This window comes from Canis lupus, chromosome 17 (genome assembly GCF_003254725.2).
Source record: "Canis lupus dingo isolate Sandy chromosome 17, ASM325472v2, whole genome shotgun sequence".
In the NCBI taxonomy this organism is placed as follows: Eukaryota; Metazoa; Chordata; class Mammalia; order Carnivora; family Canidae; genus Canis; species Canis lupus.
In genome coordinates, this window is record NC_064259.1 from 19,547,196 (window position 1) to 19,574,390 (window position 27,195).

At 52.4% G+C, this 27,195-nt stretch overlaps 1 protein-coding gene across 6 annotated transcripts in view; it reads right to left on the reverse strand.

Moving 5' to 3' along the window:
• DNMT3A (DNA methyltransferase 3 alpha) overlaps nt 1–27,195 on the reverse strand; it is a 99,228-nt gene that overhangs the window by 9,195 nt on the left and 62,838 nt on the right. For 5 of the 6 annotated variants that reach the window (XM_025454477.3, XM_025454476.3, XM_049095410.1 and 2 more), the window contains 10 exons: nt 4,521–4,736; nt 4,098–4,256; nt 3,715–3,822; nt 3,264–3,420; nt 2,779–2,928; nt 2,627–2,671; nt 1,795–1,874; nt 1,074–1,186; nt 691–874; nt 365–449 (listed from right to left, as the gene is read on the reverse strand). In XM_025454477.3, coding sequence (XP_025310262.1) covers nt 365–449; nt 691–874; nt 1,074–1,186; nt 1,795–1,874; nt 2,627–2,671; nt 2,779–2,928; nt 3,264–3,420; nt 3,715–3,822; nt 4,098–4,256; nt 4,521–4,736 — 1,297 coding nt within the window. Of the gene's footprint in view, nt 1–364; nt 450–690; nt 875–1,073; nt 1,187–1,794; nt 1,875–2,626; nt 2,672–2,778; nt 2,929–3,263; nt 3,421–3,714; nt 3,823–4,097; nt 4,257–4,520; nt 4,737–8,115; nt 8,234–27,195 lie in introns of those variants that run through there. The other variant, XM_035700344.2, reaches the window with a different exon arrangement.

A 27,195-nucleotide genomic window follows, 5' to 3' on the forward strand; every position in this document is an offset into this window, starting at 1 on the left:
TTTTGTTTGTTTTTTTTTTTTACCATGACTTACAGTCATCATACATAGAACGCTGCCTATGTTTTCGTTTTGGTCGCCGAGTCTGTCCTTTTGAGGCTTTGTGAAAATCTTCAATAACCTCTGACTAGCAATCACCCTGTCCTCTGCTGGAGCGCCTCCCCCCACTGAGAAATGTGCCCACCAGACATGGTGGTTGACCACTGACTGTACTTCTCACTGAACACAAAAAAAGTCTCTGCGGGGTAATACTTTAACAGCTGTAATGTTAACTAGCATTCTGCTTTGCCAGAGTTAAAACATAGGTGATTCCTCAAGTGGAGCTCCCCCATCCCGGGGTGGGGCTCCGGGTGTGCCACACACTCACCTGTAGCAATTCCATCAAATAGAGACAGCACCCGGATGGGCTTCCTCTTCTCGGCTGGGACAGGCGGGTAAACCTTCGGAGGGTCCTAGGCAGCAAGCACAACAGGCCAGGTGAACGCCTGAGAGTACATTGCAGGTCTGCACCCAGGGCTGGCCCTCCCGGCCGACTAGGCCCACTGTGGCCTTCTGAACCCACACCCCTGCAAGTGGCACAGGTGCTTCTGCCTGTCGCCCGGGGCCCCATGAGATGCTCCTGCCAGGTCTGAGCCTGCCCTCTGGCTCCAGCAGGGAGGAGGTGAGAAGAGGCACCCCAGGCCCAGCACTCACAAATTCCTGGTCGTGGTTATTGGCGAAGAACATCTGGAGCCGTGAGGGCCAGTCGTCCCGCCGCCGCAGTAGCCCGTAGGTGCCCTTGTGCCCACACATGTAGCAGTTCCAGGGGTCCTCCTTGATGGCTGCCTGGGCGGCCCCCGGCCCCACTAAGAGATCCACACACTCCACACAAAAGCACCTGGAAGGAAGCCCAGTGTGGCGGGGGGGGGCCTCTCAGCCCCAGACAGAGCCTGGCTGGGGAGGGGGCCGCTACAGGGTGGGCCAGGGAGGGGTGGGAGGTGTTAGCCAGGGAGGGGAGGGGAGGGGAGGGGAGGGGAGGGGAGGGGAGGGGAGGGGAGGGGAGGGGAGGGGAGGGAATGGTGAGGAGGGACCCTCACCTGCAGCAGTTATTGTTCCCACACATGAGCACCTCGCGCCCCCCACAGCAAATGGTGCAGTAGGACTGGTAGCCATCATCATCGTACTGGTATGCGCACTCCAGGAAGCAGTTCTAGAGGGCGGGGCAGAGGGTCAGAGACCACCAGGCTACAGGCAGCATGGTCAGGGCAAAGGCAGGCTTTGAACCCAGCCTCGGGGCCCTCACCTTGGAACCTCAACTCGTTCTTGCAGACACGAGCCTGCCAACCTCTTGAACCACGGACCTGGGAAGAGGCTAGCAGGTCTCGCAACCCACAGCAGTGCATGGGAAGGACAAGGGCAAGGCCAAGGAGGGGGCGGCACCCCCTTGCTCCTTGTTACAGCCCTGGGCTTTTCTCGTGGGGCCCCAAGGACACGGCAACCCACCCACTTGTCAGCCACTCTCTACCCTCCCTCCACCCTACTATCCCATACTAGGGACTGTGACACATGAGCCAATATCTGGGGACCCAAATGGGCTCTGGAGGGAGAAAGAATCTTCCCCTCCTTGGGGAGGACAGATAACACTGTCAAACACTCTGAAGCCCAAGGGTCTGTTTTATCAGGACTGTGTCCAGAGCAAACCATGGTGTCAGCATGGCAGCTACTTTAGACGACTACAAGACCAAAGAGCTGAGAAGGTGCAGACAACCGGGGACTGAGGGCTGCCTTCAACCACGTCCCTGCTGGATGTACCCCTACCTTACAGTTTTGGCACATTCCTCCGACAAAGAGAGGGTGTTCCAGGGTAACGTTGAGGCTCCCACAAGAGATACAAATGTCTGGAAAGAGTAGAGAAAGAGTGAATGTCTTTGAAGGGCCCCTTCCCACCTTGGGGCCAATGCTCAGCTCCAGAAAAGCCACAAGAAAAGGGTGTGCCGGGGCAGCAGCCCAAAAAAGAAGGCAGACCGGAGTCTGGGAGGGTACCCCATGCAACAGGGAGGCATCATGGCCCCAATCTCGATGCCCACTCAGCTCTCAGGGCAGCAATGCCACCCATCCAGGAAAGGCAGTAATTCGAGGACAAGAACCTGCCTATGAGAAGAGGGCCTGGACCCTGGGTGACTGGAGACTGTCCCTGGCCAGTACTTAAGTCTTATGCCCTGCCCCCATCTCTGCCAGCCCTGAGGGCCCCGAGCCAGACAGACTAGGCCAAGGGAGACAGATGGGAGATGCTCTAGAGACCACTGGATGAAAGAAAGCCAGAGGTCATGAGTTCAAGCAAATCCAAGAAGAGGGCACCCTTCTCTGACGCACTGGAGTTCCCATACCCTAACGACCAGCCCGTGCCACTGGTAGGAAAGTAAGATGGCAGCCCCAGGAAGACAGCTGTGTGTGCAAAGCAGGGTGGGGTTGGTGGCATAAGCAGGATAGACGCTCTCACTGGGTGCCAAGGTCCCGTGATGTTCAAACCTTTCTAAGCACTTATGTTATTCTGCACCGGGCACACCACACTAGGAAGCAAGCCCTGCGGCCGGACCTGGGGGCGACAGACTATGGACTCCCCAGGAGGTCTAGGCCCATCAGGACTTACCCTCGATGTTCCGGCACTTCTGCCGCACTTCGTACACCAGCCGCTCTGCGGAGGGGAGGAGAGCCCAGCATCAGAGGGGGCTGAGGGGGCCATGCCCGCTCCTCTGAATGCCAGCCTCGCCGAGCCTCTCTCTCCAGAGCCAGGCCAACTACCTCTTGTGCGTTCATCAATGATCTCCTTGACCTTGGGCTTCTCAGTTGTGCTCTTTCGGGGCTTTTTGGCTGGTGGGGGTGGTGCATAGGCAGCTGCCTCGGGTTCGACCCACATGTCTGTGTAAACTTCTTTGTAGGGGTTCTTCTCTTCTGGAGAGGGAAAGCAGGGGACATGATCATGGCCGTTGACAAGCAGTGCCAGCTCCCTCCCCTCCTCTATTCTGCCTACAAAGGCGTGCCACTTGCTCCCCAAATTGTTCTAGCTCCCAGCTCTCCAGTGCCAACAAGCCAACGGGAGCAGCTTATTCTGAGCCCCAGAGCAGCAATGCCCCTATCCTGACCCCAGGGAAAGGGAGTTTGTAGCCACTCCCCCTGGGCCACTCGACCGAAGAGTTGGCAGCTCTAAGCAGGGCCTTCCCAACCCTGGCATGGAGCTGCCTGGCTGGCAGGGGTCCCAGAAGGCTAGCCTGGGCACCTGCATTTACCTTCGGGTGGCTCCAGGCCCTTGGGGCCAGAAGGCTGGAACCCTCCAAGAGCCCACTCGATCATCTGTTTGTTCTGCACCTCCACAGCCTTGGCAGTGTCGCTCTCATCGCTGTCGTGGCACGCCGGGAACAACTTCCCCGCGCGGCTACTGGCCACCTGGAGAGCAACATGTATGGGGGAGGGTGTGAGGACAGGCTGGAGGACAGCAGAGGTGGCCTGGGGAAAGAGCTGGTAGAAGGGGTAGGGGAGGGTCACAGGAGAACTTCAGAGGAGGGGAGTGCAGAAAGGGGCGAGTGATGGAGGTGGAGGGTGGGGGGACAAAAGGGAGTCACAAGGGCCTGCAGGTAGACCCTTTGCCCAGGCAGGCCTAACCTCTGCTTTTAACTCCTGCTGCCAGACTAACCAGGAGTCCCTGCTGCCTCAGCCTCCTCGCCGTGGAGGGGCACTCACCTGCAGGACCTCATAGATGGCTTTTCGGTACATGGGCTGCTTGTTGTAGGTGGCTTGGTGGAAAGCACTGCAGAAGGAGCTCAGCGGCATCAACTTCTCAACACACACCTAGAGAACCAGCCATGTTTCTCCTCCTGCCAAACCCAGCAAGTCCCTACCATGTGCCTGGCAATGGGCAGGTACTGGGGCCTTAAGACTCAGCCTCTGCCCTTGAGAGAACCAGGTAGGTTGATAAGTAATCTTCCAGTCACCCGTGTTGAGTGGGAGCGGGCAGAGCCCACCTCTCCCACCCCAGTTCCAGATAGAGCCCCCAGCCCAAAACCACAGGCCCGAGGACCAAGACCCATCCCTCCCTGAGGCTCCCACCAAATCCCACAACTCACCACCGAGAACTTGCCGTCTCCAAACCACATGACCCAGCGGGTGCCTTCAGCTGCTCGGCTCCGGCCCGTCATCCACCAAGACACAATGCGGCCTGGCCACCAGGAGAAGCCCCGAAGTTTCCCCCACACCAGCTCCCCAATGCCAAAGCCCCGGCCGTCCTGGAGCCCCAAGGAGCAGAAGTCATTACGTGGTGGTCACGAGGCCCTGCCACCCTGATCCCCCCGTGGCAACCCCAGCCCTGGGCATCTGAGGGTCAGGACAGCCAGGAGGGAGTTCCATCTGAACCGACCAGGACAGAGCAAGACTGGGGAGACGAAGAGGCCTGGGGTCAGGTGGAGAGAGGAGAGCAGGACGGGAAGAGCTGGCAGTGGAAGGACCCAGGAAAGAGCTGGCCGAGGCAGGTGAAGAAGCGAGCCGCTCACCTCGTACTCTGGCTCATCGTCGGCTGCTTTGGTGGTGTTCTTGTCCCCAGCATCTGCCCCTACGGGCTCAGGTGTGGTGGCCACAGTGGGGGATGCAGGGTCGGTGGGCTGCTGCACTGCAGGAGGGCTGGCCTCTTCCACCTTCTGAGACTCGCCAGACCCCTGGTTTTCTTCCACAGCATTCATTACTGCTATCACCTTGGCTTTCTTCTCAGCCTGGAGAAACAAGGAACAGAAGTTACCTTGACCTCTCCAGGTATTAGCACGGCCACTTGATACTGGGAGGGGTGGGAGGGGGGCTCTTATCAACCTCTTTGTGGTCTGGAGACAGTGACAGGGAGGTCAAGGGCAAGAAGAGTTCTTTGCTCAGCAACTCGATTGGCTTGCCACAGAAAAAAATGGGAAAATCTGAGGTGGGTTGGTAAACTCAAGTCATTTGGCTGTTTTCCAACCTTCTTTTGTGCCTCTCACGAAATCCTTCTCCTTCAGTCAACATCATCAGTTGTCCACCCTCTGACATGGAAGATTTATTCTATTCAAATAGTCATTGCACGCCTTAGCTCAAGCACAGATCCTTGCTCCGTCCTCTTCTATCCTACTTCCCAATCACGAACTGGATCCTCTTGTCTTTTTTTTTTTTTTTTTTTAATATTTTCCTGGGCAATCTACCCCTTCTATTCCTGGTCTTGGCTTCCAGACCACAAATCTAGTTTTGTCGTGATGTCTACGATCATGAAATCACTGCTCTGCGTCCCCCTCTGCTTGAACACCAAGGCAAGCCCTGTCAGAGCTTGCCTGCTCCCACGCTATTCTGGAATCTTAGGATCCTATCAAACGTACATTATCAGATTCATCGCTTCTTTCTACACACACCTTTCAGATCCATCAATGCATTTATTCTTTCAAAAATGGTTTATGGAGAACACACTACAGTTCACGCATCCTCTCTGCCATCCTGAGAAATTCACAATCCAAAACCAATCATGCTCCCATTTGGACAGCCTCCATCCATTCACTGTCTGGCGCTCATCCTTCCCAAAACCTGCTCCAGGATTCCCTAAAGCAGAGCATGAAATCCTTAGCTCTAAGAACCATTCAACCTAATCTCACCCCAGAGACTGAATCTGAGGGACCCATGAACTCAAACTTTAAGGCTCTGCACCTGTTTCCACCACCTTCGGAGAAAAACCTCCCAACCTCAGCATGCCTTTCAATAGGACTCCCCAGAGAGTTTAGAACTGTGACTGCAAGCCCACCCTCAAGACTACACAAGAGGATGGGAGAGGCACTTGGAGTAGAAGAGCTTGAAGCTAGTCTAAGCTAGATGTCGGAGCATCTACGTTCCGGTCTTTGCCTTGCAACTCACTGAACAGCTGATTCTGGAGCAGTCCTTTCTCATGAGTTGCTCCAACCTAAAAAAGCAATTGATCTAAAGGATTTCTGTTGAACTTCTCTGACTGGTTTAAGAATCGGACATATCTAAGTATCAAGAATGCCAAGGACTCTCCAAAGCTGTTGATGGACTCCCAAACCCTAGAGTCCCTGGTTAAGAACCTTTGTGCTGAGCCCAAAGGTCTACTGTGTTGTTGATTCATTTTGTTTCAATCTTCCAGTCTTTATCTCCGGCCACCAACCAAACCTACTTCTGGTGGAGTCCTTGAACCCTGGAGATGGAAATCTTAGTTTTTTCCCTAACAGTATTCTAAGAAGGGCTAATGCATCCTTTGCCCCCAGCCCACAAACAGCTGGGAAAATGAGCCGGATGCCAGCAGTGGAAGAATGCAGAGCAACTGCTCTTCCCGCCTCTCACCTGCCCTCCCCTTCCTACCATCAATTATCTACCACCCCCTCCCCCATAGGAAGATGCACCTAGGTGTGCACTCAACCCCATCCTCTTCTGGAATCAGTGGTGGCAGCACTACTGAAACCCCAGATTTGCTCACAGAGAAGCCTCACGCCTCCTTGAAATTCAGGCATGGATGACTGATCTGGACCACGGTGCTTGCATGGGTGACCCAAAGACCCCGCTGCAGGGGTGATACGGCCCCTCACCACAACCAGGTACAGGTGGCAGAGGGCGGGAGGAGCCTTCTGAGGAAAGGTGAAGTCACCTGCACAGCAAGCAGCAGCGGGTGGCTGCTGCGCGCCCCCCCCCCAGGTCTAGAAGGGAGTCGTGCCTGATGCCACCCTCGTCACTCCCCCACAGCCCCTTTGTCTCTCTTCTCAACCCCTCCACAGTGAGTTCCTGAACATCATTCTTCCCCCACAACTTCCCCCAGCTTGTCAGATGCTGCTGCTGACGGCTGCTAAGCGCCCCCAACCCACTAGGTGCAGGAGAACACGCACCCAGCAGGGTTTTGGCAGGCGGAGGAGGAGGAAGGGGGCCTCCATCGGGACGAGGCCAGCAGGGGTGGGGGAAGGAGGAAGGGGGGGTGGGTTAGCAGCAGGAGGCATGAGGAAAGGGGAAGAAGTGGCAGAGACGGTGGCTGGGTGGGGGAGGGGCCTCATTAGAATAGTCTGCCTAGGGCAGTGTGGGAATGCCTTTTTTCCACGCTCACTCCCACCCTCCTCCCCAGGCAAACAATGGGAGAAAGAAGGGTTAACTCAGGGCTTTGGCATTTGGGCTAAAGGCTCCTACCCCCAGTTCACAAGGTCCTACTCCAGAGAGGCCCAGAGATTGGGCAGGACCAAGGAAGACACCACACCACCCCCTCCCACTACTGCGGCTCAAGGAAGCCACTTCGTCTGGAGTTTGCCCAGCCTGGAAAGCCACTGGTAACTCCACTCTAGTAGAGGCAAGGCCTCCCTGACCAGTCCCACCGTCCTGGGCAGCTGTCCCGCCTCCACCTTCCTCTGGGGCTCGGGCTGCTTCCCGTTCCAAAGGTCAGAGGTCTGGGCGCCCATGCGGACTCCCCGCTGGTGCAGTGGATCCCAGGCTGTCCCAGGCACCTCTCCCATCACAGGCCGTCGTCAGGCTGCCCCCCCCCCCCCCCCGCGACACCCGCTGATGTGCCACTGCCCCTGTCAGGGTCACAGCATTCCCTCCCACCCAACGCCACTTCTCTCTGCTGGTCTGCCCGGTGGCTCCGAGGGACACGCGGGAGAGGAAACTGTCCCTCTCCCAAGAGGCCACAAGGCTGGCACGGCCCGAGGACAGCATGGTCCACCAGCCAGGAGCACTGGTCAGCAAGCAAATGCCAACGAGCCATCAGCCAGGTAGCTCACCAGAGGCGCTGCTTGCAGCCCAACTCCTGGTGGCCCAGCTCCCCTGGGCCAGGGCCTGCCCCCCAGCCTTCAGGGACTCCTGCCCCAGGTTCACACGCTGGGGCTGCTCTTCTGGCCCCTGCAGGGCCAGGTCCCACCTGAGCGCAGGGAGGAGTGGGGGCTTGGGGCTCCTGAGGCGGGAGTGGGTGGGACGGCACTAACTCAGCATCTCCAGAACTCGGGCCAGGCAGAGCGGCCAGCTCCTGCGGGCCAGGGAGGCATACTTTGACTCTTCTCAAATCCAGAGGGCTGCAGCGGCCCAGAGATCCTCCCACCGGCCCCTGCCGCCTCCCCGCCCCCAGCCTCCCCAGGGCTCCGTCCAGGAACCTACCCATAAGGCCAGGTGCAGCCCCTCTGTGGTCCGGCTCAGGTGTGAGCCCCGGCCCTGAAGCTCTGTAAGTAGCTGCCCGTCTGGGGGGAGGGGAAGGGGGCGATGGGGCTGGGGGCGGAGGGGGCCAGGGAGAGGGGGAGGGGGGAGGCGGGGGGGAGGGCTTGAACATTTTCTTTGTCTAGAACTCCAGGTCACGTGGGCCCCGCTGGAGTGCCTGGTTGGCTGCGAGCGGGCCGGGGGAGGGGGCCGGCTCTCAGACGCTGGCAGTGGGCCAGCCCCTCTCTGCCGTCCGAGGGGCGCGGGCCGCCGCCGGGGCCTGGGGGCGCGGCTGGGCCTCCGCCCGTTCCCAGGACCCCGCCCAGGCCGGGCCGGAGGCGGCGCCGCCCCCTCCTCCGGGCCGGCCCGCCCGCCCCCTCCGCCCAGACTCTGCGCGAGCTCCGAGGGGCGCCGTGGGGCGAGGCGGGGAGCCCGCGGAGGTAGGGAAGGGGACCGGGAGGGAAGGGGCTGCTCTGCAGCGGCGGAGGTAAGCCGGGAGCGCGGAGCGGGCCAGGAGCGCCGGCCAAAGGAGAGAGGAGGTTGCGGACAGCCTGGGAGAGCCAGGAGAAAGTTGTTAAAAGTCAGTCTCTCGGAAGCACAACCAAAAAAAAAAAAAAAAAAAAAAAAAGAAAACAAGAAAAAGCTTACAGATGAGCGTAGAGGCCCAGGAAGCTGTAGGGAAAACTCAAAGCACACAGAGGCGGACAGAAGACGCCTGCAGAAATTGGGAGCGCTCCAGAACAAGAAGTGCTGGGGAGAGGGCTCTCCTCTTCATACTACAGGTGGATAGAGAGGGGTCCCTTAAAAGCGTGCCTTGAGTTCAGGCTTTGAAAAACCTCTTCCTGGCCAAGTCCCTGGGTCCCCTAGGTCACTCAGGATCTGTGTTGAATGTCCCATTTTTCTGTGTGTCAGGTGGTGGGGGGAAGGCACACTCTTAAGTTAGGAGGACAGCAGTTTCTCATTCCTGGGCACAATCATCTGCAGCTCAAGAAGACCACATTCCTCTCCTGGAGCCTCCAGGTAGAGCCTCCACCAATTCAAGCTCCCTCCTCCCAGCAGAGGCCCCTCCCCTCAAGGAGACACTCTCTCACATACATGCGCGCGCACATACACACAGTCTCCACCCACATCAGATAAAGCAGCAGACCCTCCTGGCCCTGCCAATCAAAGAGTTGACAGATTCAACTAGACTTGGAGAGATAGTAAAAGGTCATTGAAAAACATTTGTGAAGATAACTGTACCACAAATACCAAGCCCCATGGACCTGGTTGGCTTGAAAGCCAACAAAAAGTGGCCAGTATGAATGATAAATGAGGTTAAGGAGGGCAGTGCAGAGCAAAGATGAATCAGATCTTGAATGAGGTAAGATAGGAAGGAAATAAGAGATGGAAGACTGAGGTGAGAGAAAATCCTTGCCCACCTCCACCTGCCACATCCCACTACAACTAAGGCTAAAGGGTGCAGAGAAAGAGGTCAATGGATACAATCTATAGCAGTGAAGACTAACCGCAGACTCTGAGAATACCAGATGGACTGGATATTTTGGAAAGATCAGCCTGGTTTCAATGTGCACAGTAAATTGGAAGGAAGAGCAGAGAAACTGAAGGTAATTGCTCTGGGCAGCAGAGGGCTGTTGAGCCAATAGCACTTTTAGGAAGGTCTGGACTTGGGTTCTGGTTCCATTACCATGACCTTGAAGGAGTCACTTAACCCCAAGAAGTCAGTTTTCTCGTTTGCAAAACAGAAGTGATAACATCTGCCCTCCCAGGCTCTGGAATACCAGCATCTCTTAAAGAGATGATGCCCCAGGTGCCTGGCTTCCAGCCACAGTCAGCTGGGAACATACCAGCTGGCACCGATGATGATGATGCTGGTAGAATGAGGTCAAGAGCTGTGCTGTGAAGGACAGCCCTCCCATCCCTCCTGGGGCTCAGCATCCTTCTGAGAGCCATCAGAGCAAGCAAGCCCTGAAGAGGGAGAAGGACACCACATCAGAGGACTTTCTCCAGATAATACTTGGGGAGTTCAAACTTCCCTCTCCCCACCCCAACTGAGGCCCAGAACCCATACAGCCAGCAGAAGGAGCCATTCCACAAAACACAAGCTCTTCTGCTCAAACCATCTTTCAACCCAATCAAGGTATCTGGTACAATTTTTCAGAAGAGCCCCATGCAGAGATGAGAAGCCCTGAATTTGTGCCTCTTGCCTGCTCTCACCCTTTGAGGAATGCAATAGCACTTCCTTCACTTCATCTCTCACTGATGTCTCCTCAGCATTCAAGGCCTGTACACGAGGCCACTTTAGGATACCCCCCCCCCCCCCCCTCCGGCCGGCCTCATCTCAAAATGAAGTTTCTGATCTGGCTTGGCTGGCTCTTTTTAAAGACATTCTGTCTCCTTTCTGACCTCTCCTTTTCCATTACTACGTGGCCATAACACCTTAGACTCTATACTCTTTGGTCTTGAGACTCCTTCAGACGGTGCTAATGATGCCTATGCGTGCAGCCAGAACTCAAGGTGTCAGAATGGAGCAAGGCCATCAGTTTCACTTTCTCTTGGCCCACTTTTAGTCTTTCCCTCCAGCTGCCAAATTTCCTTATTCTCATCTTCTAAAATTAAGCTCAAATTTTACCTCTTCCACACAGCTCCCAATTTAAGCAAAAGAAAGCCCAAACTCAAAGTTGTCCTATTGCCAACCTCGGGCACCATCCCTCTATCTGTAGCTATGTGGACAGGAAAGGTTCCCTTCCCTTCATGAGTCACTCAGAGAGTCATGTCTTCTTCATCCTCAGTGGACAGAGACAGGCCCCAAACAGAAGAGACCTCAGATTTAGGACAAGGGGTGACTTTAGCAAAATGTCAGGAAAAAGCCAAGGCAGGTTTCAAGGATCCTCAGGTCATGTATGTCCTTGACCTTCCAAAGCAACCCTCCTGGTGGTTACTGAGCTAGGTCTTTTTTTTTTTTTTTAAGTTTATTTATTTTTAAAGTAATTTCTACCTCTATTTTTTTTAAATATTTTATTTATTTATTCATGAGAGAGAGAGGGGCAGAGACACAGGCAGAGGGAGAAGCAGGCTCCCTGCAGGGAGCCCGACGTGGGACTAGATCCCAGGACCCCAGGATCACACCCTGGGCCAAAGGCAGGCATTAAACCGCTGAGCCACCCAGGGATCCCCTAATTTCTACATCTAACGTTGAGACTTGAACTTACGACCCTGAGATCAATCCAACTGAGCCAGCCAGGCACCCCGAGATAGGTCTTTTGATTGTGATAAAGATAGTCAACCTGAAATAGGAGGGTTATGTAAAACGAGCCAGGTTCTTAGAAACGTGATAGAAGTACATTGGAAGGGGGGAACTCCTGGATGAAAAAAAGAGCTGGTGGATGTCAAGAGCCTAAAAGAAGTGTTGGAGAGGAAGTATCCAGGATGCCCAAAAGAGAGAGTGACCTGAAAGAAAGGGCACATTTCCTGTATGACAGGCAGAGAGCAGGGATTTAGCCTCTTTTGAGGACACCTGACTCTTCACCCTGACCCTGGATTCATCAAGCAAACTTCTAATCTTAATTACATTTTTCCAGTGACTCTGATACCCATAAGTTGCCAGAAGGCAAGAGGACAAGTATTAGGATCTGTGTAGCAAGGACAGGTCCTGTTATAAATCGGTAAGTTTGGGCAGCCCTGGTGGTGCAGCGGTTTAGCGCCGCCTGCAGCCCAGGGCGTGATCTGGAGACCCTGGATCGAGTCCCACGTCAGGCTCTCTGCATGGAGCCTGCTTCTCCCTCTGCCTGTGTCTCTGCCTCTCTCTCTCTCTCTGCATCTCTATGAATAAATAAATAAAATCTTAAAAATAAATAAATAAATTGGTAAGTTTAACAACCTGGTGTACGTTGCTCTCCTGTGTTTCCGAAGAACATGATCACAGTAAGTGTGGTTAATCTGACTTTCCAGCTCAAAGAACTGAGATGACGCACTACTAGGCCATGAGCACCCCCGCACCCACCCCGTGCCAAGAGCAGTAAGTCCCACATGTCAAGGTGGGAATGCTGTATCTGCTGGGCTGATATTAACTCAAAGTTCAGTGTTCTTTGGTCTGCATTGACATGAAATCCAGTGCTGGAAGGAGGAGGGGGGGGTGTTATGTGACTTCTATCAAACAGGATATTTAACTACCTGAGTCCCTTTACTCAAAACCAGAGAAGCTATGATCCCTATGAAGCCACCTGCAAAGCCCCACATCGAGGAGTCACGGCATATATTTATTACCACATAAGCTTTCCCAGCCATCCCAAGGCCAAGGAGGCTTCATCCCCACAAAAGGCCATGAGATCAAAATGGATGTCTCTTCTGATCCTTCCCTTCTCCTGCCTACAGCTCTAAAGCCTTTGTGCTGTGCAATAGACTCTGACTACCTGCTGATTACAGGCAACACTCTGCGTGGCATTCAAGGCCCCCACGATCTGCACAGCACTTACATCACGCAGCCCACGCTCTGCCCACCCACTTGCTATTCCCAAAATATGCCCTTTCCCTGCCTCTGTGCCTTTGCTCATGCTGTTCCTTGCTCCTCCCCTGCAACTCCCACCAGCCCCAATCCTATCTATCCTTCCAGGCTTGGTCCACCTCCACCAAGAAAGTTTCTTTAGACCCAAACTGTCCAACAGGGTAGCCACTCACAGCATGTGCTATTTCAATTAATTAAAATTAACTAAAAGTTCAGTTCCTCAGTTGCTCTGGCCACCTTCCAAGTATCCAGGAGCCCCATGTGGCTGAGGGCTACTGTCCTGGATGGCACAGATCTTTAAAACATTTTGATCGCTGCAGAAAGTTCTGTGGGACAGTGCTGCTCTGGCCCATCCCCCTCTCCTACACCCACAGAAAAATGACCCTGCCCCTCCTCCGCCTCACTCCCATAGCACCTTGTAATCCTCTCTCTTAGCACCTGCCAATATTTGCCCACTAAGGCGATTGTGTACTCATCTTTCTCCTCCACAAGATTAAAAATTCCTAGAGGGCAGGGCCTGGACCTTAGCTTCCTATGGAAGCAGTGTGGACTGGAGCTCCTTGCACGCTATAGAGGATTTAAACAGTGTTTGTGGAACGGAATTCAACATTGTCTCGGGAGCCTCATCTGGAATCCACTGCCCAAGTTCCCAATTGGGGACAGATACTTTCCAGAGCAAAATTCTAATAGGTGCTAAGAGGTCCAGGCCTAGGGCCCCCCAGAGAGGCCGGGAATCTTTGTTTGCATATTCCCCTGCAATCCATATGGAGGTTGCAAGCAAATGACCAGGACTGGGCTGCTGGCAGTGAAGCTAAAAATAGCCACGGAGCCAACAGCAAGGAGTTAGCAGGACTTGTTGCTAGGGAGACCAGTCGCAGAGAGAGCAACTAAGCAGGAGAGAGTGTCAGACCTGCACCTGGAGAGCAGAGGCCATAGTTGGGGGGGTGGGGAGCTTGAAGTTGACAGAGGTCCAAGGCTCCCACCTAGAGATGGTCTGTCTTCTGGCAGCTCCTGACTAATGCTCTAAGTGGGGCAAATGTTCCCCCTGTCCCTCAGTAACCCATCTCCATGGAAACCACCATTACTGGGGTGAAGTACCAGCCCCTGGAAGGGAGGCCTCTGCCTAGAGCTGGTTGTTATGGCAACATTACCCCCCCTTCCTGTCATTCTCTGTCTCTGGGCTTCTCCTGTGGGGGAAAGGTGGGGGCCTGGTCTTGGCTTAGCCAGCGTGACCAGGAAACACCCACTTCCTGACAGGAGTAACCTGCAAGGGGCTCTTCAGAAGCTCCTGGGAACCCAGCAAGGCTGGTCGGTCCTCAGCACAGGGCAGAGCTTCCTTTTCTCCCTGCAAGGGCCCTGTGGATCTTCTGGCCAGGAGAGTCCCAAAGTCGGTTGGGTTTAATTGTATTAGGATCGCCCAAGGAGATTTTCAAAAATATAGATTTCTGGGCCCTGAGGAGATCAGTAAGCTTGGGGCAAGGCCCGGGGAATCTGTTCAAAAACCTCCCTAGGTAATGCTGATGCTTGCCAGGTGTGGAAACCACTAAAGGCCCTGGCTGTCCCGGTTACAAATGAGGAAACTGAAACCCACCCAAAGGGTCAGAGCCACTAACTGAAGAGGAAGCGGTCTGGAGAGAGGAAGGGGTAGGTAGAAGAAGATGCAGAGGTGAGCTCCCCCAGTGCACGTGTCTGAGGTGAGGCTGCTCCCCTCCTGCTCCCCTTCAAGCCAGAACACGCTCTATCTGCTGATCCTCGATTGTGATTTAGAACTGAGCCTCTCATCGAGCCATCCCCTGTAGCACAAAGCAGAGGTAATGGGGCTGGGCAGTCTAGTCTGGTTCCCAGGGTGCACAGCATGGTGGCAGTCCAGGCAGATGATCTGGGCTGAAAGAAACTATCCTCCTTCGGAAGCAAACCAAAAGGGTCACCATGGCAACCTGCAGTGTGCTGGCCTGGTTGGGCTCTGGGCCATCTTCCCAAACTTGGGCCCGAGGTGCGGCGTTCAGCAAATGCCGGGGGGCTGGGACGCCCCATCCCCCTCGCCAGTCTAAAAGCCCACAGCAGAGCTGTGCTGTACTCCCCAGGGAGCCGACAGCCAAGCCTGCCTGGAAGGCACTCGGACAGGACCCCAGAATCCAGGAGCTTGGCAGTCCTGAGCCACCTGCAGTAGCTGGGGGGAGGGGGGCGGACACTGCAGAGGTGGGGGAGACTGGCCTCCACCCTTCTGTTACTCAGCCTAATTGTGTGCCCAAGACCCACCGCACATGGAACCACAGCCCTCATCCAAGACAGCATGCAATTAGATGGTAAATTATGTGGTGGGGATGCTGTCTCCGTGTGCTGAAGGAAATCAGAGACCAAGATCAGTAAGGGCAGGAACGGGAGCGTGACAGGGGCTGAGCTAGCAGTGAGCACAACCTCCCAGGGTTTTCAGACAAGAGAGGCCAGATCTTTAGGGGTGTCTGCAGTTGCCTGGGCTCCCCAGCAGATGGAGGGCAGGGGTGAGAGGCATAAGCACAACGGGAGGGAGGAGGAGCCCTGGTGCCTGCTGTACAATCCACACACTCAGATGTACTCTTCTGAACTGGGGAGCGATAGAGGGTCAAGGAGGCACCTCCTGGCTGACCCCTCGCCTCATTTCTCCCTACCACGACCCCAAGCAGCCTTCACTCCTCCCAACCTTGTCGTTGTCTCCAATCACTGCTGCACTTCCCTGATGCTGTATGCCTGGAAGCCCCAATTCGTCAGAGCAGCCTTGAGGCTCCTGGACCTCACTGCACCCATCTGCCTTCTCCTTCCCTACCGCTCCAGGTCTGCTCCAAAACACCCATCTGCCTTCTCCTTCCCTACAGCTCTAGGTCCGCTCCAAAAGGGGAAGGCTTCCCTGCAAGGCCAGCTCTCTCCTCCGGATCACTTTCATCCCCTAGATCAGAGCCGCTGGGTGTGCAGGGCTCTACCTCAGAGAGAATAGAGGGCGGGGTCTGGGCAGGGAGCAGGGGTACAGGTGGCAATGTTGCTGTCCCCAGGGCCTTGGCCAGGTCAACACAAGGAGTGGGATGTGAGGTCTCAGCCTGAGCAGAGGATCACAGCTGATGCCAGGACTAGCTTCAGTAGGTGCCTAGCTTCTCTGGCTCCTGGTTTCTGATCAGTCTGATGGGACCACCAATGTCTGCTGAATATTACAGGGAGGACCGAAGGAAGGCAGGGAGGTGCACCATTTGAGAAGTGGAAAGAACCCTATGTCCAGGTGGCCTGAGCACTTGTCCATGTTGTCACTTGGCTTTAGAAACCTGAACCTAAAGAAAAGTGTGAGGGGTATGGGTCAAAAAGAACCTGGTAAACCCAAACAGACTGACTTCCCTTCCCCCACCCCTGCTCCAGGCCTGGGGGTCAAAGGGAGGGGCCTCAGGGACCACCATTCAGATTCAGGCATGCAGACCCTCTCAAGTTTCAGAGTCCTAAGAGAAGCCCCAGGAGGAGCCCGGCAGACTAGCATTGCGGTAAACTATTGCTGAAAACAGCAGGAACGCCTACCATCTCCATCCCAAAGGGAAAATTTGAATTCCTGTACCAAGTCCTTTCCGGTCTTCTCCCCCCACCCCATGTTTGGAAACAGTTCCTTAGCTCCGCCTCAGACTCGCACTTCTTTTCTCGCTCAGTTATTCCCAGATCAGAGAGTCTCACCCTGGCTGTACATTAGAAATCACCTGGAGTGCTTCAGAAACTCCGTGGGCCAGGGCCCATCACTAAATTCCAAATGTAATGAATCGCGAGGAAGGGCCCAGGCAGGGCCGGTTAAAGCAAGACGGAATTCCCAGGTGATTCTAAAGTGCACAGAGACACACCCCGCCCACCCCCCCACTCCCCCCCCCCCCCCCGCCCCAACGATGTGGGTGATACAATAAATGCATCTTTTGAGAAATCACTTTTGTACCAAGTTTGGTTTACTCTGAATCATCCAAAGCTTGGTGGTTCTCAAACTTCTAATAAGCCACAGAATCATCTGGGAAGCTAGCTAGAAAACCAGCTTTCTCAGGAACCACGCTAGAGATTCTGCTTCTATAGGTTCCAAAAGGGGCCTAGGAATGTGCCTTTTGAATGCACTGCCCAGAAGCTTCGATGCAGTATTATTACACCAACCTGCCCTTTAAGACACACTGAATTCTAATGGCATTTTCGTTATTTATGGAGCAAGCCCAACTCATTTCTGGTTTTTGTTTACTCCACAAAGTTGCCCTTTAAACAGCATCTAGATACAAATACACAGGACATTGAGCTGTCTCATCCCTATTTTCTTCAATCCATCTGAGTTGGAAGTGAAAAATTAAAATATTTATACTGCCCACCGTTTACTGACTACAGAGGAACAGAGGAAGAGTCATAAGGCATCTGTAAAGAGTTGTAATTTAAAAAATGGCAAGTTGGAAGAAAATTGGTAAAAATCACACACGCACACTCATGCGCACATGGCACGGTACCAGGAGTATAAACTGAGAGGTGGAAGGCCAGGAGGGCCAGACACTTCACGGAGATCAGAAATTAGAAAGGGCTCCATAGTCTGGTGAGGAAAGGGCTTGAATGGTTCTCTAATAGGTTCCAGAACTCCTTTGGTTCCGGAATTCCTCGCGGTCCCAGGTGCCAGCTGCTCCCAGAAGCTCCAAGTCCCTGCCCCTCCCTATCCTGGTCCTGTCATGCGGGTTGTTCTCCATCCTTTGGGGCTCCCCCTCACACCTCTGCAGCATGCACTTGTCCTCCACAACCCTGACCCCCAGTCTGGTTCCAGAGCCACCTTTTGAGCTGCCTGCTACACCTCTCCTGGTGCACAGACACCCCTGCTGGCTTCTCAAAAGCAGCCTAACGCCTGACACAAAGGTCTGCCTCCCTCCTAAGAGAATACTTTCAGGACCTTGGGGTAGGCAGAGAATTCTTAGAGATACACACATCCACATCCATACTAACTGAGAAAAGGAAAAAAATGGATAAATTGGACTTTATTAAAATTAAAAGCTCCTGCTCATATCAAAATACATTCTTAAGGAAATGAAAAGCCCACGCCACCTTCCGGTCCCAAACCTGCTCTTCCTCCAGGATCCTCTAGCTCAGATAACGACCACCACCCCCAGTCCCCAGATCCAAAGCAGGTTTCTCCCTGCCCTCCAACTGGAGACAATTCTATTGTGTCTGCCTCCTGTTACCTGGAACCACAGTCAAAGCCAGATGGAATGCCCTCCTAACTCGTCCTCCTTCTCCACTTTTCTGCTCTGGACTCCCTTATCTTCCTTAAGCCCATTTCTCCCTCCCCTGCACAGTGAAGCCTAAACTTCTCACCATGACAGGAAGGCCTTTGCTGATCTGACCATCTTCCTTTGCACTCTTATCTCTTCTTATGCTTCCTCCCTGATTCACACACCCTAGTTGCCAGAGCTCTCACTGTTCCCTCAACAACCCAGAAGCTTCATGCCTCCTCTTTGCCCAGTGGTTCTTTCCCCGAAATAACCTTCCTTATGTATCCCTACTAGAATTCTCAAAGGATGCCTCTGCCAGAAAGCTTCCTGGGAATCCCCTAGAAGTTCTCTCGCCATCTTTTGTGCTCACCAGACTCCTGGTACCCAGAGCACAGAACAAGCCCCACACTCTGCCTGTCCCCGAGGTCACGGTGAATATTCCAGCCTCCTCCACTAGCCACATGCGCCTCTGGGGCAGGAGCTGTGCACCTCCAGCACCACCACCGCAGTACTGTGTGTGTTCAGTGATGACTGAATTCAAGTCCATTAACTCCTTCATCTCCTTCCTGGAGTCACACGGTCCAGCCAACCTCCCCATGCTTCAGCATCCCTGGGGCCTCGTGGACAAATGGTCTGGTCTTTCCAGCAAAGCAGAGAGAACATTACCATTATACCTTCTCCATTGTCTGCCTCATAGAAAGTGCTACGAGAATGCTTCTCACAGTTGAGCCAAATATGCAAGCCATCTTGAGGTGCTCCAGACTCCAAACTCCCAGAGGATTTCTCGGCACTCAATGCCCCTCCCCATCATCCCTGTCAGGGAGACTCCTGGTTCCAGTGGAAGGCCTGCGTGCTGTCTATTCTTTGGCAAGCCCACCCCAGGGTCCCCAGACAGGGCTGGTTAGTTGCTCCCATGGCCCTTTTGCTCATATTTCTAAAATGGTCCTACTGGGTTGGAGCATTATTATTATTCCCTTACCTGCCTACCTCTCTGAGGGCCGGGGCGGATGGGGGGATCCCAGGATAGGATTCTGGCTTTCCTTCAAATCTGTTTCCTTAGTGTCTAGAAAATGCTGGAATGCGGTAGATACCTAAATAAATAAGATACCTATCTTAAAGCCTAAGCACACAGTATTTGCTCAGTTAAGGTTCGACAAGTCTTTGAAATAATGAATGAAGGATTATGTGATTAATGAAAAGTAGCAATAATAAGGGAGCAGATCTTGGGAGATGGCCACCAAAGCCAGAAGCTGGAACGTGAATTCCCAAGCTAAGGAAATGCCCCAGGAAGACGGGAGCAAGTGTCAACCTCTGTGGGGGGGTAGGGGGGTAGCACTTTGCCACCTCTCCTTTTTAGCCTCTTCCTGGCCTGGGCCTAGTGTCTGAAGATGAGCACCACGGTCAGCCTTTCTGATCTGGGCATATAACACCAGCAGAGGAAAGAGGGATGGTAGAGAAGAGGAAAGGAAAGCTAGCCTCTAGCACCAAACACGTAAATGTTACGGAAGTCTTGATATGGATCCTTATCTGGATACTTTATATGTGTGCTTCTCAAAGAGGCATGCATGTAAGGTCTGAGAATGTACTCAAATATTTAATTTGGAAGTCATGTACAAGGTACTATAGGAGACAAAGGTGCTACAGAGCATGACTCCAGCTCTCCTCCCGGCAAATGATAAACTTCTGGGATCTCTGGTGTCAGCTACGTCTATCTGTCACATTACAAAGAAGGAAGCTAACATACAGAGAGAAGGACCTTCTCAAAATGGATCAGGGGCAGAGGCTGAGCCCAGAAACCAGGCCTCCTGAATCTCGCTCCAACTTTCTTTAAGCCAGTCTCACAATATCAAATGTACAGTTATGAGAAAATGGCAATTTTTGAGCCCTGAAGGCCTCAGGACCAAATAAGTAGAGTGGGGGACCCATCCCGATGGCTGAAAAGGACCCAAACCTGGCAAAGGTGAGTGGCCAGCAGTGGACGGACAGCCCAGGAGGTGGGGAGAGGAGGTGGTGGGGCAGGGGGTGGGGGGCAGCCCTCTTTTAACCCCATACTTTAGTTTGAGGAGAAGCCATGACTGCAAACCAGGAAGATACTGTTGCAGGTGAGTCATCTGGGTGCAAAACAGAAGTAGCATGAGATCAGTTCTGCCCCTGGGAACGCTCTACAAGCACATCCGTGTGGCGCTTACCTCCTCATCTAGGGGAAATCTTAGTTTCCTAAGAGTAAAACAGGGATAAAAATAATTCTTAGAGTAATTGCAGACAATATATCTGTCAAATGACAAAAATAATACAATTTAGTAATGAGTTTGATGTCTTTTATTCAAGGAAGAACAATCCACGGATCGGGGAGTACAGTGCCTAACAAGCAATAGAGCACTCTTCCGGAGGGATTCTGGGCAGGAGCAAGCTTGACGAATGTTAGGAGACGCAATGCAGAAACAGGGCAGGATTGGCTAGGAAGTGGGGAATTTCCTTATAAGGCTAGCAGCTCCTGTTTGCTAGGGAAAGGTGAGCTGTAAGATTGTGATTGATGCATGTGAGGCTTCTGGGACAAGTGTTTCCCAGAAGCTCAGGTGGACTTAGGTTTAGCTTCCTGACCTGGGCTGGGCCCCTGGAGCAGACTCAATTTTGCGGGGTTCCCAGCATATGAATTCACTTGATCGCATCTTAGCTCTGGGGTGAAAGTGAATGCTCTTGGCACAGTGCTGGGCACGAAATAGGTGCTCAGTAAAGTCCGACCCCCTTTTGCCTGGTTTGAGGGTTGCTGTGGCCAGCCCTGCCTCTTGCTTTCTCACCACTAAAAAGTGGGGGTTGTTCTAAGAGGTCTTTTCTGTGCCCCCAGATGAAGTGAACGCTCCAGTGTGCAAATGGTCCACCTATTTAGGAGACAACAGGAGCCTCTAGGATGGCAATTTCATAGCCTATCCTAAAGGCCAGCCCTAGAAGTCACTCTGATTACAGGCTGTCATGGGAATACCTTTAAAAACATGTTCAGCCTTTTGGTAAAGTACTCTTGTCATTCCTGCCCCAAATGGCATCGCCTCCTTGAAGGGAGATGTTATTTTTGAGGCTGTCCTACAAAAGTTCAGGTTGTCATTAATTTATATATGGTGGATAAGTGAGGGATGCCTGCTGGTCACAATACCCTAAAACTGCTATCCACATACTTTGCTAATAATTTGGTTTTAGTCCTTAATGGTCTACTTTGCGTTGCCATGTCTCATGTCTCCTATACTAAAGCCCAGGGGATCACACCTAATTCATCTCCTTATTCCTAAAGCCCCCAGCACAATGGCACCCTACTTAGTAGGTGCTCAGTTATTGCTTATTAAATGGAAAATAGCACAGCAGGAGATGACCCTCTGGACAGTCACAGGCTGTTCTTCCCAGGATGGACAGGAAACACAGTCTGTTGAGACTGCAGGGTTATAAAGTAAGAGGAAGCAACATTTGCTCGGCTCATAGAAGCAGCAGCACAAATGGCCAATAACCATATGAAAAGATGTCCAGCCTCACTTAGTATCTGGGAAATGCCAATTAAAATCATAATAAGATACTATTTTTCCCACCCATTAGATTAGGAAAATATTGATGTTGGCAATGGTGGAAGTCTTCTCATACCCTGTTTATGGAGCATAAATTGGTGCTTGCCCTTTTTGGAGAGCCATTTGGCAGATTTGAGAAAATGCAAAATACACATTCCCTTCAACCTAGCATTTCTCTTTCTAGGGGTCTTAGAGAAACAGATACACAAAGAGCCGTGACCAAGGATGTTCACCGCCGCAGTGCTCACTTAAACAACATGAATGCCCCCCACTCAGAGAACGTTTAAGTAAAATCATGGTAATCCATATGGTGGGATAGAACCGTAATTACATGGCTAGATTGTAGATACTAATCATAAGTGAAAAAACCAAGCTGTAAAATGAAACTACAATGTGGTTCCCTTTATGTAAAAAAGGAAAAGAAACAAAGGCATCTGTGAAACAAAATTATATATTTATACACACAGAGATGGATAGAAAAAAATCATGTCATGTATGCACCAAACTAACAACACTGGGCACCTCTGCTGCAGGAATTAAAATCATGGGGGAGGGATGAGGTTTTTTTTTTAACAAGAAGAATGTATTTGTGTAATACTGGTATCATTTAAAATCATTTAAAGTCATCCAGTTCCTGTTATATGCTAGCCCTGCACCAGGAGCTTATTATTTTTTTTCTAAAGACTACTTATTTATTTGACACAGAGAGAGAAAGATTACAAGCAGGGGGAGCGACAGACAGAGCGAGAGAGAGAAGCAGGCTCCCCTCGGAGCAGGGAGCCCCATGCAGGGCTTGGTCCCAGGATCCAGGTATCATGACCCGAGCCAAAGGCAGATGCTTAACTGACGGAGCCGCCCAGACGCCCACAGTAGGAGCTTTAGATATTAAGAATTACTTTATTAACCCACACAATTCTGAGATTAGAATTATTTACTCATTCAGCAAACCTTTACCCAGTCCTTCCTGAATGCCAGCCCTGGGGCCAGAGGTGCCCAGAGTGCCTGCATCTACCAAGCTCAGGTTGGGGAGAGGCAGAAAGCAAGCACTGGCAAGTGCTGCCCTCATGGACATGAGACCCGCCTGGAGTGTCCAGCGTAGCCAAAACCAGCTGTAGCCAAGGGACCTCAGGTCGGTAGGGTTAAAAGTGATGCTGAAGTTCTCACATCTGGTAAGTCACCAAGCAGCATTTGAGCTCACCTCCAAAGGTGCCCTTCCCTTTAGGAATAGGCAAGCTTTGCTACCTGTAGGGCAGCCTAGAAGCAGGGGATTGCAGGGGGTGGGGTGGGGGGCTGCCCAATGTAGGAGGGGAAGAAGGCAAGAGACTAGACTTGAATCACAGATAATTTGTTATCATCACTACTGAATATGTATGAAGCATCCAATAAGTGTAAGGACCCATGAGTCCCTCCCTTCAGGATGGGAGCCAGGAAAAAGACCAGATCCTAGATCAGCAGGACATAGTATCCTTGCCTTGACATAACATAGAACTGGGCTGGGGTGAAGAGACTATTGAAAGAGCCATAACATCACTCAGCTACAAGTGAGTCCTAAAACCATATGCAGTGGTATACACTGGAAGCCCACAGCCCCTCCGGCTGGATGACTAGCCCCCTGCACCCCCTCTGCCTCCACGCAGCAAGAACCAATGAAATAACACATGTGAGAAGCCCCTGCTAAGCCCAAAGTACTCCCTTGGGTTTTTCTGTTCCGTTAATTATTAGAAAGAGGAACCTAGGACTTGCCCTCCTCTGGGAGGAGGAATTGCCTCCTGTCTGTCCTCCTCACTGCCGGGGTCTGGGCTGATTCGGACTCAAGCACGGCAGAGGAGCACAGGGCAGAGAGGAGTCAGGGCACCACCTTACCCATGGGAACCCACCCACATGGGTTCCCTGGCTCCGTGCTCTTCTCCAGGTATGCCTGTCAGCACCTCTGGAAAAAAACATATGGAGACCAAGGGCTTGGGGCCTCAAGGCAGAAATCCCAGGGTTGAGCTCTCTGAGGAGGTGTCGTACTTCACCAGCCTCTCAACTGCTTGGCCAACCTGCAGCCATTTGTGGAGCCTATTCTTCCTACCCAGTATTGTGATGGGGGGAAGACACAAGTAACACATAAGAAATAGTGGAAAACATACCCTATGCGATATCACTGAGTGCTAAACCCAAAAATAGTGACAGTAAGAGCTGTGGAGTGCAGAGAACAGGTTAGTGTGAACTGGAGAAATCCTGGAGAGCCTCATGGACTCATTCCCGAAGAGTAGGTAAAGGAAAGATCAGTGGGAAGAAAGGGAGGGAGGAAGGAGAGGAAGGAAGGCCCATGGCAAATATAAAGGGAGGACTGGTCCCTCTTAGAGGCCCTTTCTCTCAGAGGACAGTGGTGAAACCGGGTGGGGTGAGGATTTCTGGCACCATGAGGGAGACGATGCAGGGGCCACTGCAGGTTCTATAGCAGGGCCTGGTCATGATTCAAGCAGAGCTTAGTCCTAAAAGTAGTAATGAGGACGTGAAGGGAATACATGAGGGAACAGACAGGAGACAACTGCTTCCCACTTCCAGCCGGAATTCCCACCTCAGCCTCAGGGAAGGAGCAAATGTCGCCTTTTCCTCAACCAGTTACTTTAAATTTCATGATATCACTTTTGTGATATTCTAAGCCTTCTTAACATTTTTTTTCCTGGGGGAGGAAAACCTGGAGAGGTATGTAGTATCAGCTGGAAAAGTAAAGAGTAAATCTCACTCAATAACTGGACTGACAAGGATGTACTGGCAAAAGGAAATTTAGCTGAGGGAGTATTCTGAGGGAAGCAGGACGCACAGGTGGGGCACGTGGACCAGGGAAGGAGCAGGTGCAGACTGGAGCCCCAAGACAGGACAACACAGTCCTCAGGCCCCACATCCTGTGCTTTACCACCAACTTCTGTTCCTGATCCTGAAAAGGCCATGCTGCCTTATGCCCCAGAGCCTTTGCACGTGCTGTACATCTCCTTCTGCAATGTCTTTCCTTCCCTTTCCCTAAATTATAGTTCATCCTTTAAAAGCCAAAAACCACCTCTTGTTGATGCATGGATGATCTTGGCAGAATTGATCTAAACCCCTTTGGGTGATACTCTTCCCAAGGTGCCCCAAACCCTCATCCTATCTTGGGATAATTAAGAATCCTCTGGGTTTCCAGTACCCTCAGTATCTCACACAGTGCTCAGACATGGAGGGTTCTGGTCGCCCAAAAACAGTGCCCTGCAAGAAGTTTTAAAAGCAGGTGTTGCATTTTGAGGTTAAGAAATGCTGGCTGGGCCTTCAAGTGACACTGCCTAGGAAAGAGCTGGAACTGTAGTTCTAGGAGGGGTGGTGTCTTTTTGGGAGGAGGGCAGGTAGTAGGATCTAAGAGGGCACATAAGTGGGAAGGGGATCAAGAGTGGCGGCTGGGGATGCCAACGTCAAGGGACAGAGAAGGATGCTGAGCAGATACAGTTGGAGGAAATGGGAAAAAATCCCAGGGCCAAGGTCAGGAAGGCCAAGGGAGGCAGTATCAGAAGAAAAGGTTGAATGTCAGGGAACGAGGTGAGGTTGCCAGTGGAGGAAGTGTTTCTTTACCTCTGGTAAGCCACTAGGAAGAGAGGCCTGCTGGTGATAGTTACTACCCTTTGGTCTGAAGGGAACCTGGCAGGCTTCAGAGCTACCTGTGTTTCCCCAACATTCTCAATACCTGCAGCTAGCTCTCCTCTAGACATCTGGCCCAGCCCAAGGCAGGTAGGTGCCTCACTGTGGCCAGGCCTTGGCGGGCAATAGAAAGCCTGAATGGGACCCAAACCTGTGGCCAGCGCAGAAGCACAGTGCCTGCCCCCTAGTCTGAGAGTGAGGGGATCAGCAGTGCTGAAACCCACACTGGAAGTCACGGAATTTCATATGGACATCTTTAGTTATAGAATACAAATAAGGAAGGAACAGTTTTACTGGCAAAAAGTATACTGGTTTTTGTTATTGCTATTGTTCTTTTAAGTAAGCTCTACACCCAATGTGGGGCTTGAACTCATGACCTGGATGGAGATCAAGTCTCCTGCTTGACTGACGGAGCCAGCTAGGCACCCCAGAAAATATATTTTGGGGGCAGGGGCAGGTCTCTACACCTCAAGTCACATATACCTAAAACATTTTAAATTAAATCAATGTTGAAAGTTTTCCTGTTAATGCTCACTGATTACCTTTATTGGCTGGGAGTGGAGAAGCAGATGCCAAAGGTTTAAAATTTACTAGAAAAGTTTTTGATGATGGTTGAAGCTGGGGGACAGGCACATGGAGGTTTGTTCAGCACACTATGCTCTCTACTTCTGTGTATGCTACAAGAGGCCCATGATAAAGTCTTTTTAAATTCTAGTAGAAAACTTAAAATTGAGAAAATGCACCTACTACCTTAATTTTTCCTGCAAGTTGAGAGAAGATCCCCTTTATTGCAGCTGAGGGTAGGCTTCCATCATACTTCTTCAAGGGAGCATAGTTTTAGAACCACAGAATTTATAAATTTTCCAGGTCTAAAAGTCACTAAGTCTAAGCTTTTGGCCCCAGGGCTAAGGGAGAACAGGAAAATGCAAAGCCCCCCCTGCTGGCCGCCGAGGACTGATGAGTGGGCAACCGACCAGATGGCAAGAATAGCCCCGGTTCCTGAATTTCATCCCAAGACCACACTTCGTGCTCAGGGTCAAGTGCCTCTCTTCTCCTGGACCTGGACCTTCGACAGGCTGCCTCTTTCAGGGGAGAGAAATTCCTGCCTTCCTGGATCCCAAAGGAACTAGAAGCAATCAAGTAGCCAAACCCATACCTTGTTCTGAACTTTTTCTACAAGCTCTCACACAATGTAAACCTTCCTTTGTAGGCCTGGGGTGAACACCCTAGATGGTGGCAAGTTGCGCCATTTCTGTTCCCTTCCTGGTGCCAGAGGTCAAGTGCCTTCTCTCTATGGTCAGACAGGAGAACAGCCCCACAAATCAGGCTTGAGGGGCTGCCGGGGCTCCTTGGTCTTTCAGTCTCCACAGCCTCACCTCCCATCACTGCTGTAGCCTGCCATGGCCTGGCTTCACCCCCATGGAAGCTTCTCTTAGGAAAGTCACCAGCTACCTCCAGGTTGTCAGAGGCAATGGGCCTGCCTCTCTGGCCCTGAAGTCCTCTCTACATGGCCCATAGCTGCTGGGGTTTCTGTGGATGTGATCCTGGGACTTGGTCTCTTCTCTCTCCCTGTCCCGAGGTGAGCTCATCCGTTTCCCTGGACTTAAACACCTGGACTTCTGCTCTTGACGTCCTCTGACCTTTGCATCTGCAGCCCGGACTTCCCAACCCCCCAGGCTCCAGGCACCTCAGCGTCTCAGACTGAACTTGTAATTCCCACCAGTCCCAAACCTATGCCTCCACTAGCCGAATTCCCCACCTGAGGACATGGCACACAATCATCACTGGGGGTTCAGGTGAGACCCCTGAGAGGTGTCCCTGAGTCACTTCCATTTCCTCCCCTGCCTCACCCTTCCCATCCCTCAGCAAGCCCTACTGACTCTATCTCTAAATACATCCCGAATCGACCCTGTCTCCATTGCTGCCCCTTTAATCCCCTGCATAGAAATCTTTAATGTACCGAGAATTACACCAGCTTCTGGCCAGGACCTGCAAAGCCCCAGGTGGTCGGACCCCTGCCTACCTCCCAGCCTTGTCTGGCTCCACTTTCTCCCTCACTCCTTTCACACGGGGCATACTGGTCTCTCATTTTGCCAAACAAGTCGAGGTCTTG